Here is a 16,704-nt window from a genome sequence, read left to right as displayed (position 1 = left end):
ACGTCCTGGTTCTTCCCCTTCTTCTTCTTCTTCTCCGGACACACAACTGCATAGTGTCCCATCTTTTGACAATTCCAACACTTCACCTTGGAATAGTCCTTCTGTGTGTTCCCTGTTTACCTTTACCTTTGCCTTTGCCCCCACCACTGCTTGTGGAAGCCTGCTTCTTCCCTTTGCCTTTCTTGCCTCCTGCCACCAGTGCTACATCCTCATCCTGCTCAACTGGCTTGGCTGCCCCAAGCTGACCTTTCCTGATCTCTGTAGGAATACAATCATCCCAAAACCTCTCCCATGTGGGAAGGGTCTCACGTGCACAAACCCCATCAGCAAAGTTCAACCATGAACGGGGGAGGCCATTCACTGCAATCCGCACCAACTCAGTGGGTGGAATGGCCTCTCCAATCGCTACTAACTCATCTCTCACATTAGTAATCTTTGTGAGATATTCAGCTGCACTATCATTACCCATCTTAATGTTTTTCAGCTTCTCCTTCAGGACCATCTTCCGGTTCTCATTGGTACTCTGGTAGAGATTGGACAATGCTGTCCACATCTCATGGGCATTGCTCTTTCCTCTCACATGAGGAATGCAATGGTCTTTGATTCCGTCTAGAATCAACCTCTTACCCTTATTGTTCTTCTTTTTATATTCAGCCAACTGAGTAACATCAGTGGGCACAACAACAGGGTTCTGTGCGGTATGCACCATGATATCCCAGACTTCTGCCTCCTCAAAGATACTCTGCATTCTCTCCTTCCAAACGCTGTAATTTATATGCCCATCCAGCCTATCCTCCACCCTCAATCCCAATGACATCCTGCTGTCCTAAAACTGAAAAATAGCACTGCTGTAGTAAAGATAAAACTGCTGTTTATGAAAAAATCAGCTTGCTGGAATTTTCTGAGTGAAAAATCAGCAACTGTAATTTTTCCTTTTGCTGTCCCAAACTGCCCTTCAGCACTCAAGCTCTGATACCATGTAAAAATTTCTGTTTTCCCACCTCGGTTTTCAGTTTCTCCTTATTTCTCCCATGTAGTTAAATGCCCATTCCCATAACCATACATTTAACAGACTGAAAAAATAAATATTGCTGAAAACACAAATTCTGGAAAATTTTCAGAATGCTGGAAATTGCAGAATTAAAAATCAGCAATCAAAAACAGCGATTAAAACACATTAAAACACTGATATTTTTGGTCAACTTGACCCTGGAAAAACCCCCTACAACTCTTGGGGAAAACCAGTTTGAGAGCTCTTCTTTATTTCTGAAAATTGCCTTTTTACAGTGAGAATTATTCAGCAAAAAATCAGCAAGCAAATTTACAACTTATCTCCTTTCCCGTGCCTCACAGCAATCTGGAAATTACAGCAAACAGGACAGCAATAAATGTTGTACGGCCTCCGTTTTGTGTGCAGAAAAATCAGCAAACTGCTCCTCGATTTTTGTGCAAAAATCTGCCTTTCACTATGTGCTGAATCAGTTGTACAAATCTGCTCAACTGCTGCCTTGGAATGTGTGCCAAGCTGCTGTCTCCTTCTCCTCCCTGCTCAGAAATCTCTCTTGCTCTCTTGCTCTCCTTCTCCCAATCTGCTCATGAAAGAATGAATGACCTTTTCCTCCTTTTCCTCCTTTATTATAACTCCAAGTGACTTTTGGGTGATCCAAGTGACTTTTGGGTGATCTCTAAATCCAATGGCTGAAATAGATTTAGATCAATGGCTGAGATTAAATGCTCATTTAAATCTCACTTTCTATTTTTTTAATTCACCCCACTTTAATAAAGACCCACTTAGTCATTTATTTCCAAAGTCACTTTTCCTTTCTAATTTTTCATTTACTTTATAAAAGTTACTTTAAAATTAGACTTAGTAACTTTATCACTTAAAGTCACTTTTAAATTAAATTTAACTTTATAAAATTATAAAGTCACTTTAGGAGAAAAATTAAATTCATTTGGACACTTTTCCCTAGGCCAAAGATCAAAGCCTAAGGGAACCACCTGTCCTCCGGTACCAAATTTCAACACTTGGTAAGATCATAGTAAGATATGTTTTTTTTGTTTTATTCCAAGGAAAATCTTACAGGATTCCCCCTCTTCCCTGGAATATCTGGATGGAGGGCAGTTCAACCACCACCCATAATAGCCACTAGCAACCACAGTGGACTCAACCAGATTTGAACTGGTGACCTACAGCCTCTCTGTCAGTAAAATGCCTTAAGCAAATAGTTCAACTTCAACTGACAGAGTTAACCCCTTGGGGCATAGTAAGATATATTTTCACTTGTATATATAGAGAATTCAATGTTTGAGTTTATCGTCTTTTTGAATAAGATTTATCTTTGCAAGAGGGGGTCTTTCTAAACAAGAATTTAGGAGGAAAACTCTTTTTAGAGTATGTTTGGCCTTAAATATTGATTTCTGGAAATAGTACTGAATGCCACTGTCATATTTAATTTCTGGAAATAGTACTGAATGCCACTGGTTATGACAGATTAAATGTGTTGAGGATTTGGAAGGTTGAAACTATGGCTTCAAATGGCATTTTCTGTTTGTATATTTTTATGTTGTGAAGCACAATATAAGTCTTAATAAAGCCTTGGATGACAAATAAGTAATCCTAGGTCATGGCTGAAACTCTTCAGTTTTCCTTTTTAGGCCAAAAAGGCCTAGAAAATGTGTATATTGATTTCATCGTTGAAATATCAAAGAGAGAGAAAATCCATGGAAAAAAAATCACTCATGAAACATGACTTTGTTGCTATAAAAAAATCATCTTCTATCAAGTGACAATGTTGGAAACATACATGTTAATGTTGCTGATAATTTGCATGCATTGCCCGAAAACCAATTTTTCAAGAATAGTCATGCCAAACTGCAATTTTTTTTTCATGAACCAATGTTGGGAACATACTTGTTGATATTGCTGATAAATTGCATTGCCAGATAGCTAATTTTTCATGAATAGTACAGAACTGCATATTTTTCATGAATGGTTATCTCAAACTGCGTGTTTTGGCATAAATTTATGTCCTTTTAAACATTCTTCAATATCCTAAATTTAAAATATTTCAAGATAATATCTTCAACATCCTAAATTTAAAAAAATTTCAAGATGGAAAGCAATCTTATAGTTGTTAGCAATACTTTAACTTCAAAAATGGAAAGTGCGTAACTATAAGAGTTAGATGCACCAACTCCAAAACTACTTAAGCATCTGAAAATTCCAGCATACACTAAGAAACATATATATATATATATATATATTACTCCCCACAGATTCAATTGGACTAAAAACGAACACTCTTATTTCTTGGAAAAGGAAATGCCAAATCCTACTCATAATTAACAATTCCAGATTTTAGATAACTTACTTGTTTGGAGACGTCAACTTTAAAACAACGTTCACTATCCATAAGCATTCAGAGGATGGAATTTTTAAAGGTTATTAACATTAATATAGAATCTCAAAACCATTATTGCATTTTTAGAAATTGCAGAGGTAATCAAGAAAATTACCAAGCGAATGGATAATTCAAAGAGAACTCAAGCTACAAGGAGGAGGTACATGTGGAAGCTATTGGGACCATCGTAAGACAGAGGAGCTGATTGCAAAATGGAAACAAGTTTTCTATACATGAAATTGACTTTCAAATTGCTCAAAGGACGGCCTTCAAAGTTCATTTATGAAAGAATATTGCCAAAAGGTTTAGCACAAAATGGTCTTCTACACAATTTCATTTGCCTGAGAACAGAAAATTTTCTTGTTGCAACAGAAACTAAATGTTATTTTAGCTTAGATGGAAGCTTCTACAGGATTGCAAGGAAAATTTTAAAGTGCAATTTACAGGTTAGTAATGTCTTGGTCTTCAAAGATTCAACTAGATTTTAAAAATCTCTAGTAGGTAGGCTTCAAGATCCAAATTTTGAACAAAGGCTTTGATACCATGTGTAAGATCCCTATCCCAAGGTCTTCTAACACATCTATTTCTCTAGAATTTAAATGCAAGCAGAGGCAATAATTTATTTTCTTACAAGACTTTTAAACAACGAAAATTTTACCATTTACATCCTAATCCTTATAACTTATAGTAAACATTCCATTTTAATAAACTTACATGAACAATCTATAGAGGAATACTTGTACCAGTCGCTGGTGGAGATTCCTATAAGTTGCTGCTGCTGCTGAACACTCCTCTTGACTAACCCAACTGGATTTACTTTCCAGCCAACTAGGAAATAAATCCCTAGCTCAGGAAACCTCACAGGTTCCCTAGCCCTCCGAGCCCAAGTCCAATCAGATGTAGTGTGTGTGTCCAAGACCAAGGTAAACAATATTTCCCTCCTCTCAACTAACCCAAGAAACCTCCACAGGTTCCCTAGGTCTCCAAAATCACTTTCTACCCACTAAAAATCACAGCCAACCCAAAATCATCCCTCTTTCTCCCTTCCTCCTTCCCCTTTTATGCCCTTCCTCTCTTCTCCATTTCAACCACCTCTCATTAATGTCATTAATTTCCCTTTCATCCTTACAGTTGACTTCTCTTCTCCGAAGTAAATCTGAGAGTACATTTGGAAATGTGATATAAATATAAAATTAGGTAATTAATGGGAGAGTACATTTGGGAATGTGAAATGAGGACCATGTCTTCTCCCAAGTAAATGTGAGAGTACATTGAGGAATGTGAGATGAATATATATATTGATAATTAGTTGGAGAGGACCATGTTTTCTTCCAAGTAAATGTGAGGGTACATTGGGGAATGTGAGATGAATATATATATTTTGATAATTAGTTGGAGAGGACCATGTCTTCTCCCAAGTAAATGTGAGGGTGCATTGGGGAATGTGAGATGAATATATATATTGATAATTAGTTGGAAAGGACCATGTCTTCTCCCAAGTAGATGTGAAGGTACATTGGGGAATGTGAGATGATATATATATATATATTTGAAATAATGGAAGGAGACCATATCCTACCTAAGATTCAATTTGAGAAGGCAAGTTGGGAATTTGAGTAATAGAAATCATGAATTTTATATTAGACAATAAATTTATAGTTTCCCAAATTAAGGTACTCATCAATATTTCTCAATATTTTCAGCGAATGTAAACATTAATAAAATTTTGCAAGATAAGATTTAAGTGGGGCATTACAGGGTTCATATTGTCTCCTTTTTTTAGCATGGGACCCACTTACTCACATCTCCTAAGTCCAAAATTGCCAAAATTTTCCTCCAATGCCAAAATTACAAAAATTTGCTACACTTAGTAACTTTATGGAATAGAGGATATCACAAAATGCCAAGATGGCTCATTCACTTCACAGTTCACATTTTTAATCCACCTTTAAAACCCCAAGAGTATTCCCCGGCTTGTCTTGTGCACCTCAAATCTTTTCTTGCCTGGATGATCTTCAAATGCACGCATCCATCCTATATTTTACAGTGTTGATACATTCACTTCTGGGGCTGACTTGTAAAATTGGCTAGGTTGAGTTGTACTTTTCAGGTAGGCTAACCTGACAAAATCTTTCATATCTCCCCAATCCTATGGAGTTGAAGGGAATGCCATATACACATGGAAAGGTCTCAAAATAATATTTCCAACCATATCTCCTATGTTTCCATTTGGGTTAAGTCTTAGAGTAAAAAGGCCTTCAAACACAAGGTATCCAAACAATATTTCCAACAATCTTTATCTTGGATATTTGTAGTCTCACCCTGTCTTTGACATTAATGACAACAAAATTTTCAACATTTTGTTGTTCATTAAAGTTATTGAAAATGTAGGTGTTGATTCACATATGAAAATTATTACAAAAAATGCACTTGTTTGCAATGTTGTTGGCATGATTATGGAAGCTAAATATCCACAAATATTTTGAACACCTTGCATTGTTCATTATTTGAATTTAGCACTTAAATCTATTGCTTCAAATGTGACATGGATTGGATGTCTTATTGAAAATGCACACCATATCTACAATTTTCTACAAAAACATACCCATGTCCTTGCAATCTATAAAGAGTACAAATATTTCTCATTGTTGAAATTTGCAGATACATAGTTTTCCTCCTCATTTGTCATGTTTAAAAGGTTGAGGGAGGTCAATACCACTCTTGGGTCCATGGTTATTTCATAGTTCTGGTCCTTTTGGAGAAACATAGATCAAGCTTCTGTTAATCTAGGTTGTCATTGATGTCAATATAGCAGTGTTTGTGATGGAAAATTATTTAATACATTATGTTGCCTATTGATGCCCATTGATCTTAATTCTTCTCATGGAGAATCCAAAGATTGAATACAAACGTAATAGAAATAGTGGAATCTAGGAAGAAAGATATCGAAAACCATCAGAAGAGAGAGAAAGAGTAAAGAGGAGAAGCCATTGTGAAGCCAAAGAGTAAGATGAAGAGTTTATCGAAAGCCATCAAAGAAGCAAATTATCGGAGCAAGAGAAGTAGGTTATCGCATATGCCCAAGGGTAAGTGCTATCGGATTCCGAACTAATAGGAACATTACGTTAGAGGAGTAGAGTTATTGGAAGAAGAGCCATAACGGAGGAGTTAACAGTGATAAACCGTGAAACTCTTTAAAGACCACAAAACAAATCGACAACTTTATATTGATTCTTTATCAGCGACTTTATTATATGCCACCGCACAAAATCTCCGATTGCGAATTGAGTTGCGTACCTAATTACTCCATTATAACTTGCCCTATTGCAATATCACATCCATTGTATCGGAACCTTCACATCGCAAGTCTTAAAGGGATGTAACGTTAAAACGTCGATTGCGATATAATATGTGGACCCGATAGCTCCATTAAAATACACCTTTATGTAGTATCGCGTCCAGGTATCGGAAGTTACACAAATCATAAAGGGTTGTCACCCCCCGAACTGTTGGTTGCGATAAACCCCTGAACCACCGATTGCGATAGCATTGCGGACCCATTGCACAATTATAGTGTGGCTTAATTAAATATCACATCCGCAGTAATCGCAAAGTTCAAAGGAATGTCAAACTGCCGATTGTGATAGAGTTGTGGACCCAACGGACTTATTAAAATAGTTTATTAAATATCGCATCCGCCATGGGGTGATATGTGAATATCGACGTTATTGAATGTTGCAATTGCGGGATTCTCGTGAAGTTGCAATCGCGGGATTAAGCCATGACGTGACGTGTGGGGATCTCTATTAGTGTGGATTTTCGTAAAGTTGCAATTGCGAGAGTCTTATGAAATTACGATTGCGATAAAGTGGTGGACCCAATGGGTTTATCAAAACAATTTAATATAATATCGCATCCAGTAGGGGAAATCAGCGATCGGCTACGTTATGGGCACGACTTGTAAAAGACCTCCGAAAGTTGTGATTTTGATTGAGGTAGTGACGTGGCATGTGGGACCTCCCTGTGAGTATAGCCTCTCTTATATGGTTTCCATGAATAATTAATTCTGTGGATGAAAGACTCTTCGATATATTTTAATATACAAGTCGGCCTCCCTCCAATAAACGTGTCTTTCCAGTGATTAGTGAAACCTGTATAAATATAAGTTAAGGTGCCTCATTTCTAACTATCGGTCGTGTGCAATTATAGAACAGAACAACAGTTCACAACTCGTGAACATGAAGGAACAGTAGAAAGAAAGCCGAAGGTCGAAAAAAAAAAGAAAAAGTTGAAGGTCCAGCAGAAGACAAAGGTCAAAGCATTCTGTTGACTAGGTTAATCATTAAAAGTTTATAATGAATTTGTAGAAGCACATCGCTCGATCTGTTGAAGAGACTACATGAGACAGGGTTGTTTTATAATTGTGCGCACAACTTGAAGTCGCGACAGTCATTCTTCTGAAGCAGTTACTCCTGAAGCGTACTCCTGAAACAGTTACCGTGATAGTTAGAATAAAGGATTGAAATAGAAAGTTGGTGTGTGTAGAGCTTAGTACAATTCATTGAAGGTACATTGAAGTCGTGAAGAGACTATTGAAGACCATGATGTGTTAGTCATCATGATGTGACTTGAAGATTTTGCTTGGATGTAATGAAGAGCAATGGTGACACCTTCTATGAGACAAGGTTGTCATTGATTTTATAGCATGGAGACTACAGTGACACTGTAGATTGACACAATTTAGTGAAGAAGATTTTTGGAGCAGAGAATTACTGTCAAACATATCTAGACAAAATATAGCAGTGGGTTGGAGCCTAGAGGGTTGGTGCCTTGAAGGTTGGAGCCTCGAACAAACAAGGTAGGTGCCTTGAAAGATAGGGTCAGAGCCCTTGGGGTTGGTGCCTTAGAATTGGAAGGATTGGTGTCCTTGGAGTTGGTGCTCCTAAATCCAAGGTTGGTGCCTTAAGAAGATAGGGTTGGTGCCCTAGAAGTTGGAGCCTCACAAAAAGTCCAAGTTGGTGCTTGGCAATAGGTTGGAGCCTGGGAGTTTGAAGATCGGTGTCTTCATCTAGGGTTGGAGCCCTATATACATTGTACTTGATTCATTGTAAAGATTATATTAATAAAAGCATTTATTCCTCTTGTTCATTTTGTGTTCTAAATATAAGGGATCTAACTGGTAAAAGTAACAATTCAAAAGGAATACCGATTCACCCACCCCTTTCAATGTTTCCAATAGCTTCTTCAAAAAAGGTCAAGGATACATTAGTAAATGATGGTTAGTGGGAGAGGGTTATCCTCCACACTAGTAAATGCAGAGATTGGATTGGATATAGAGGAGGATAGAGGAGGTACTAATTTTGATGATGATGACATGGAGGACTATTGATAGTCACGAGCTATAAAATTCTTCCCTCTACGGTTATGGTGTCTACCCTATTTTGTATTTTCCATTGGTATTCCCACATGTAGTAGCAATGACTTAGTGTCGATCTAATGCATTTTTAATTTGATGACTTAAGGAGGAAACTACAGTTTATGGTTCTAATTTCTCGTGTGTTTGTTATTCTATCATCATTGATATAATACTAGTGCATGGTTCAATTTGTATCATTATCATGCAAAACTGTAAATGTTTTAGTTTTTAAATTCTAAAAAAAATTGAATCTTTGTCTATATTTCATTTTGTTATGTGTAATTCACTATAAGGTCATCATGTCTTGTGTCAAATACTTGTATTTCCATGTGCTTTTTATCATGTGACATCGTGTTGGGTGATTTAGGTAGGCACTAATTGGTTGTTGAATTAAATTTCACATTTGAGTCACTCGTATTTGAAATTTAAATGAATCTATAAGGAGGTAAGTCAAAAATATGATTTAAAAAAAAGTATTTTTCTTTCTTTCCCTCCAAAACTATTATCATTATTGTTGACATCATCATTTTAAATAATCTTGATGGAAATTCCGAATATAACGAGTACTTGCTCTACATACTTTTGATAAATCCAAAGTGGGATAAATTAAAAATAAATGAAAAATTATGTTTCTACATGATTAAGTTTTGCATCCAACAAGGGCCTACACTTCAAATTTGAGTAAATCTACAAGGAGATAAGTTGAAAATACAATAAAAAATGTAGCTTTTTCCTCTTTATGTTTGAAAACGCACAACTCTTTATTATTATTTTAACAATTTTTTTATTATTTTTCTTAAGAAGCTAGACCTCAAAATTTCTTTAACTAAGGCCCCCTAAGGGACCAAGTCAAACTCTTTTCAAAAGTTTATAAAGCAGTAGTAGACTTGTAGTAGAGGGATGTGATCAATGGTTTGATGCACTAGTTGGAAACCTAAATGTCCGCTATCTTTAGGACAACCATGATCAACTTGTAATTGTTAAGGTCAGTAGTGCAACATAGTTTGTGGATAGGGTGATGGGACTAGGTTTGAGGAAACCCTGCATTGACAACATCATTGAAGAGATCTTCCATGTGCGTATCAAGAGAGTTGTCTTTGAAGAAACTTAGGCTAGAAAACCTTCCTCATCTATATATTTTGCTAGAATTCATCATTCAAACTTACTTGGGATATCTCGATGAGAAAATAGATAGGAAGACGAGAGAGGGGAGGTAACTTGGGTCAAGGGTTGCTCAGACTATCATAGATGGAGCTAGGGTTAAGTTTAAGGGGTAGAGGGGAGTGGTGAAGAAAAGTGTGTCAGGACTTTCTGGAAGAGTGGTAAATGGTATTACACAATTCACATCTCCTCCATGATATGAAGAGAGATTTCTTGTGTTGGAGGAGGCAGCGAAACGATTTCTTGAGACTAGGATTGGAAGGAAGAGTCATGAGTAAATCCATATGGAAGCTAGCTATGAAGGGTCTTACACTTGTTAGGATTAACCTTGACTCGGGAATGACAATGTACAACTAATGGTTTCGAGCACATGGTTTTATGTGAGTTGTATTTGGTTGGAATGAAGCCTATAAATAGGCTTATTTGTCTCCATTGTAAGTGTGTCGAGCAGCAAAGTGCCAAGGGTCAAGCAAGGTCTCCCTAGCTAGTGTGAGGGGCCAAGGGTTGAGCAGGGTCTCCCCGGCAGTGTATGGAACCAAGGGTTGAGTAGGGCTTCCTGGTAGGCTTGGTTAGGGTTTTGGCTAAATCTAATAGAATTCTATTATGTTGGGTTTTTCCCCGGAGTTGGGGTTTTCCCAAGGTAATTTTTGGTATTATTTATGTATGATTGCTTCTATTTGTTCGTGATTAATGTTTCTATTTTTGCCTTCCCTTTTAAACATAATAGTGGTATCAAAGCAGGAGGAACGAACAAAATTCATTCTTCAAGTTAAATACCCCAGAAAACTTGGAATATGTAGATCTCCATTAAGGATACAAATATTATATATTAAATGTGTGAATGAGAATGAGGCCCTGTTTTTATACCCTAGGCAGGTGTCTTTTCATGGAAGGTCATGTCCCATTTAGACATACCTCTTTAGTACTAATTATTAATTATTTATATTTATATTATATTATTATATTATATTATTTATATTTATATTATATTATATTATTTATATTTATATTATATTATATATATTGTATTCATAACATTGTCTTCCTCTTCAAAAATATTTGTCCTCAAAGCTCGTTGATGAAAACGCTTGATCTCTTTTTCTGCTTCGAATGTCTTCTCGTCTTGGAATTGTCATTTTCGTTGATACAAGTTGATATGATCCTCTAAGTAATAAACAAAATTGTTGCATTGAGAAGGGATCTGACCAGCCCAAGTTAATCTTCTGTGGAACCTTGTGGTCACTGCAAACTTGTGATGAATTGTTATCACATGAGTGGATTGTACAATCTCAGTATTCCTTGGAACATAAGTTTTTTGTTTATGTTCTGAGTGATACTAGTACGTAGATTGATTGAAAAGTTTTCTCTTGCGATTCAGATGTAGATATGGAATTCTCTTGGTTTGACTTCCCTTATTAGGTGTGTGACAATTTTTTTATCTTGTTCTGGCACTACAGTGGTTGATTTAGGTATAAAATCTTCATTTGGAATTTTCATCATCTGAATTACATGTGAGCATGTTTTTCCTTCAACTAATTTATCATCTTTTTGAGTTGTTGTATTGACTGGTTTGATATTCATTCCTTTGTCGTCAACTGACGCTGTTACGACTGGCAATTTTGACGCTTCTTTTGTGACAAGTTCTTTGAATTTATTCTTCAAAGATTTATTATCATCCTTAAGTTTTGTAATTTGAGTGAGTAGACTTTGATTATGGCTTCTAAGACGTAAGATTTCTTTGGTTTCTCATTCATCAACCTTATTTTCAATGTTTTGACTTTTAAGCTTCTCATCTTTTAGATCTCTGATTTGTTCTAATAAACTTTGATTCGGGTCTTTTAAGCGCAAATTTCTATCTTCCTTCTCTGATAGCATCTTGTTGTTCTCGACACATTCATTTTCTTCTTCTAATTTTTTCTTTCTTTCCTTAGACTTCTTGACTTTCACAAGTAATTTTTGGCTATGGTCCCTTAAACGAAAAATTTTGTCGTCCTTTTTTGTTAATTTTTGTTCCAGTTTTGCAAGTTTCTCTTCTTATTCAGTGATTTACGCCAGTGCATCACCTTGACATTCTTCCGCATTAAATAATTTTCCACATTGGACAACATAATTCACAAGTTTTATGAAGCCATGGATATTCAATGTATGTTATACAAAATAGTCATTTAATTCAAAATAATGATTGTTGTGTGAAACTCATCTTCTGTTCTTGAATTACTTTCTCCAATCGATTTTTATTATTATTATTTTTTTTTAATGTAAACCTTCTTTCAACTTAAATATTAAAGGATTAATAATCCTTTTTTTTTTCTATTTAATTTTATAATTTTTTTAATTATAATAATTCCCTTATTTTTATTTTTTGGGATATAATAAATTTTATTTTTTTCCCTTTTACTTTTCAAAATAATCTCAACTCTAAGTAATTAGTGTACGAATTTTTTTAGGTATATAATTTCAAATGATTTTATACCAAATGGTACACTTATTAAAGGGTACGACCATTCATTTAATCCAAAAAAAATATTACTTTATGTGAATTTGGGTTGTACGCATCAATTTTTTGTACATGTCAAAAGGGAAAAATCGAGTTCGTGGCAGTGGTGGAGCTGCTGACAATTGACAACAATGTCGCTTCTATGTAATTAATTTGCAATTAGTTTCTCTTTTGTCGTTCGAACCACTGAATTGGGATTGACAACTGTAGTGTTTGTGCTAACTGCAGTGCCAATGTTGAGCGACACTTAAAGAGTCAAGCGGCAGCAGTTGGACGGGTTGTCTTTTGCACAATGATGGTGGCGGCCAGAAGTGCAGCGGATGCGGTGGTTAGAAGTCGATTCAGTTGCAATTTCGTGGTGGCATGAATGGAACGCGGCTATGAAAGTGGTGGCTCAAAAGGGTGTGGGCGGTGGTCGTGTAGGTGCAGAGAGGATGAGGTTGAGTTGGGCGTCGGGTGGCTGCAGAGGTCGGTCGGGCAATGCTGGCGGCAGACTTCGGCGCTTGCATTAGTGGTGTCATAAAAAGTCGGCGGAGGTGTTTTTTAATGTTTTTATTATTTTTATTTTATAGAACCTTTTTAGTTTTTTTATAATTATTTTGTTATTTTTTTTTTATAATTTTTCTTTCCATATATCCCTTTATATATATATATTTTTTTGAGTAATTTCTTCTTCTTTCTTTTTATTTTATTTTTTTATTTTTTAAAATGGCCAAAGGCCTAATTGGTAAATTGGAGAATCTCCAACAATGTATAGCGAAACGCTTTAATTATGACATCAACAAAATTGACGACGAGTTGATGGCCAAAGACCAGATAGACTAACTCTGTGCAGCAGTTGAGCTCAACTCTGATACCAAATGGAACAAACAAAATTCATTCATTCAAGTATTAATAAAATTATTTCTTCTATTACTAAGCTTGTTTGCTCCAGCGGGTGCAAGCAAGTGTAATATTTTTGTTATATGATTTGTAGTTTTGCAGCTATGTAAAGTTTGATTGTTGACATATCTGCCAAAAAAAAAATCTATAGCTAAGATAGAAATTTATTTGGTCTCAAGTGTGAGATTGTTGTGTATGAAACCAAATTAATAAATAAATAAAATAAAATAAAAGCATAATCTAATATTATGACTTCTTGAAGCTTCTCAAAAGAGTTTAGATCCATGGTTTTGGGTTCCTAGTTTTGGACCCATGCTTTTCATAGCACATATTATTATGCCAATAATATTTCTCTAGATCTATGTTGCATGGGTTCCCGAACCAAAGGGCGGGGTTCTCGAACCCATCCCGGGTTCTCGTCCCCAAGTACTGGATTTGGTTTCGAGTGCTTTTGAGAAGAACCCATAAGAACCAGGGTCTTCTATGAAGAATCGAGTTCTTCATTAAAAAAAATTGGGTTCTTTTGTCTTGACGGGTACGGAGAACCCTAATGATGGGTACTTGGAACCCCAAAATCAAGTTCTTTTGGGTTCTTTGGAGTTCATTTTAGTTTGTATATTTTATTTTTTAATTAATTTAATGGGCTTCCCCTAATATTCTAGGTAGCTAGTTCTTCATCTTGTAAGAGGAATTGGAGTACTTATGCCTTTATCCATTTAGTAAAGAGAAATATGTTGGGCTCAAAGAAGCCAGAGAACTTAGTGTATGTTCATAGCACACTTCGTCTCATATCTCGAAAAGCCCTGGATACGAGGGTCCTTTCAAGAGATGGGACAAATACACAAATGATACTATGTGTATGGATGAGGAGATACAACCAGATGGCCTTATTGAGCTACCTCCAATTGCCATGGATGAGCAAGAGCCTCAAGATGAGAGTGATCCCTACCTGGAGAGCATGCTAACTGAAGATATGAATGATGTTGATGACATCGCTTGAGGAAGCCATTGTTCACTATTAGATACTTTTATTTTAGTATTTTAAAATTTCCCAGTTCTTGTTTGGAGATGCTTTAAGACAAATTTTGAATGTAGTATGACGATGGACATATATCATGATTCTTATTAATATGTAAACTCCAATTTGCACTTGATATCTAACTAGAAATTTTGAAATTTCATTGTGAATGTTGAATGTTCAATGATGTGCATGTTTAAATATTTAAAGTTTAAATCATAAATATTTTAGTTTTCTTGATTAAAGTTGAAAAATATATAAATTCATATATATTATAATATATAAAATATAATATATTATATTATATATATATATATAAATTATAATATATCCCCGACGAACCCACGCACCCTGTTTCGAAAAATGACGTACCCATCCCCGTCCCCACACCCATACCCGTTTCTGAACCCACGTTTCCTGGCAACATAGCTCTAGATTATTCGATGAGAGATTATTTATATGTAATATTTGGTTAGACATTGTATGTGGGACTGAGAAGGTTTGGTTAGACATTGTATGTGGGGGTGAGAAGGCGAGAAGATTGGAGTTGAGCGAATGGTTGTAAGTGTTTTATTTAATGAAAAGTTACAGCTCTTTCCCCGTTGTTTTTCCTTTTCCTTTTAGGGTTTTCCACGTACATCTATTCTTCAGTTGGTTTTGTGAATTTTTTTTACATTATTTCCAAATCTGGGATTTAAATCTACATGTTGATATAGATCTACTACATTATTCATAAATCTGATTGATATGTTACAGATCTACCGCAATTTACACGGATCTAGTATTTATATTGGTAAATAATTTGTTGGCTGTTTTAACAACACTAGATGTCATTACTAGTTTGGAGAACTAAGTTCAAACCCTATGGAGAGCATTTTTAGACAGTAAGGCGAACATTGTGCAATTTGTAGTGTGTTTATGCAACTTGGGATTTATAGAAGAAAGAAAGAAATTATTTTAACATCCACAAGGCCCAGAATATTATTATCACAGAACACCTAGCCAAGGGACTTCACCATAGTTCCCCAAATTACAACAAGGCAAATTTTTTTGAATGCAAATTATCTTTCGAACAAATAAAATGAAACTCAACAAATCAATATATATATATATATAATCAATCCCATATAACATTTTGAATTAGCAGTATGAGTTAGCTTGAGTGGTTGAGTGTTTTGAATTTCAAGCAGACACACTGTGGTGAAGTCTCTTGGCTGGGTGTTCTGTGATAATAATATTCTGGGCTTTGCTCAATGTTCATGCCAGTTTATCTTAAGCAAAACTTTTTCTCAATCCACTTTTTGGGTGGGCAAACATTTCTACAAAGGTGGTATTGTAATGGACAATGGACATAGTTACAGTTCTTCTGACTAAGATGCATATACACTATTTTTGTGCGACTTTTTTAAATGTTAAATGTTCTATATGGCATAAAATTCTTCGATCACATTACTAATACTTTGTGTTTACGGCAGGTTTTCATAGATTTCCGGGGTAGAGAGCCATCTACAGATCCACTCCTCAGGCACAATGGCTTGCTGCCAACAGCTGCAGCAGCTTAAAGTGGAATCTGTGAATGAAAAATGCAATTAGAATGGTATCCCTTCTGTATATGCAGCATTGCCATTTACCTGTCATTTGCACGTCCTTGTTACATTTATTCTGTAGTTCGTCTTACAAATTGCTGCTGTGGCACGTGTTTTGGGGAATAATATGACTGCATTTTATTGGAAAATAATGATAAAAAGATTCACTGACAAAAGTATAAACTATAAAACAGGATTGAGGATAAAACATGAAACTAAACATGTAATAGCTACAATATAGATTGTTGTAAAACGTACGAGAAAGTAACGAAAAGCAAAGCTATAAAACAGGATTGAGGATAAAACATGAAACTAAACATGCAATAGCTACAATAGAGATTGTTGTAAAACGTACGAGAAAGGAACGAAAAGCAAAGCTATTTTTACCTCAGGAGGATGAGTCATTTTAAAGTTTCATTGACTTGACTCTAATTACACTGCATTTCCTCGCAAACTGGCAATCAAATAGTAATCCCTCTTTCAGTGACAGGCTGGCGGGTGCTTCATTCTTATACAAACATGATTATCATAATTCCATTAATCTCGGCGTTTTCTTTGCCAAAAAGTCTACATAATTATCAAGATTTTAGCACGAATGGTAACTCGCAATTAATTTCTTTTCGAAACATCGACATATTCTTCCAACTTCGTTGAATTTTCGAGTAAGATTTTGCATAATTTTTATAGATTGTTAGGTAAGGACTATAAGGAAAAATAAATGGATAAAGTGACAGGTTGCA

General features: G+C 35.6%; 1 protein-coding gene across 4 annotated transcripts in view; it reads left to right on the top strand.

The window, feature by feature from the left end:
* The window catches only part of LOC149258306 (organellar oligopeptidase A, chloroplastic/mitochondrial-like), a 403,930-nt gene extending 387,498 nt beyond the window's left edge, over positions 1-16,432 (top strand). For 3 of the 4 annotated variants that reach the window (XM_089415124.1, XM_089415109.1, XM_089415120.1), the window contains one exon: positions 15,854-16,432. In XM_089415124.1, coding sequence (XP_089271250.1) covers positions 15,854-15,940 — 87 coding nt within the window. In that variant the 3' untranslated portion in view covers positions 15,941-16,432. Of the gene's footprint in view, positions 1-12,706; positions 13,015-15,853 lie in introns of all 4 variants that reach the window. The other variant, XR_016256794.1, reaches the window with a different exon arrangement.
* Positions 16,433-16,704: the final 272 nt, after the last annotated feature.

This window comes from Pinus tabuliformis, chromosome 6 (assembly GCF_031772625.1).
Source record: "Pinus tabuliformis cultivar Carrire ecotype Pingquan chromosome 6, CPIR1, whole genome shotgun sequence".
NCBI lineage: Eukaryota > Viridiplantae > Streptophyta > Pinopsida > Pinales > Pinaceae > Pinus > Pinus tabuliformis.
The sequence above is the reverse complement of the archived record's forward strand: the minus strand, read 5'-3'. Positions and strand labels throughout refer to the sequence as shown.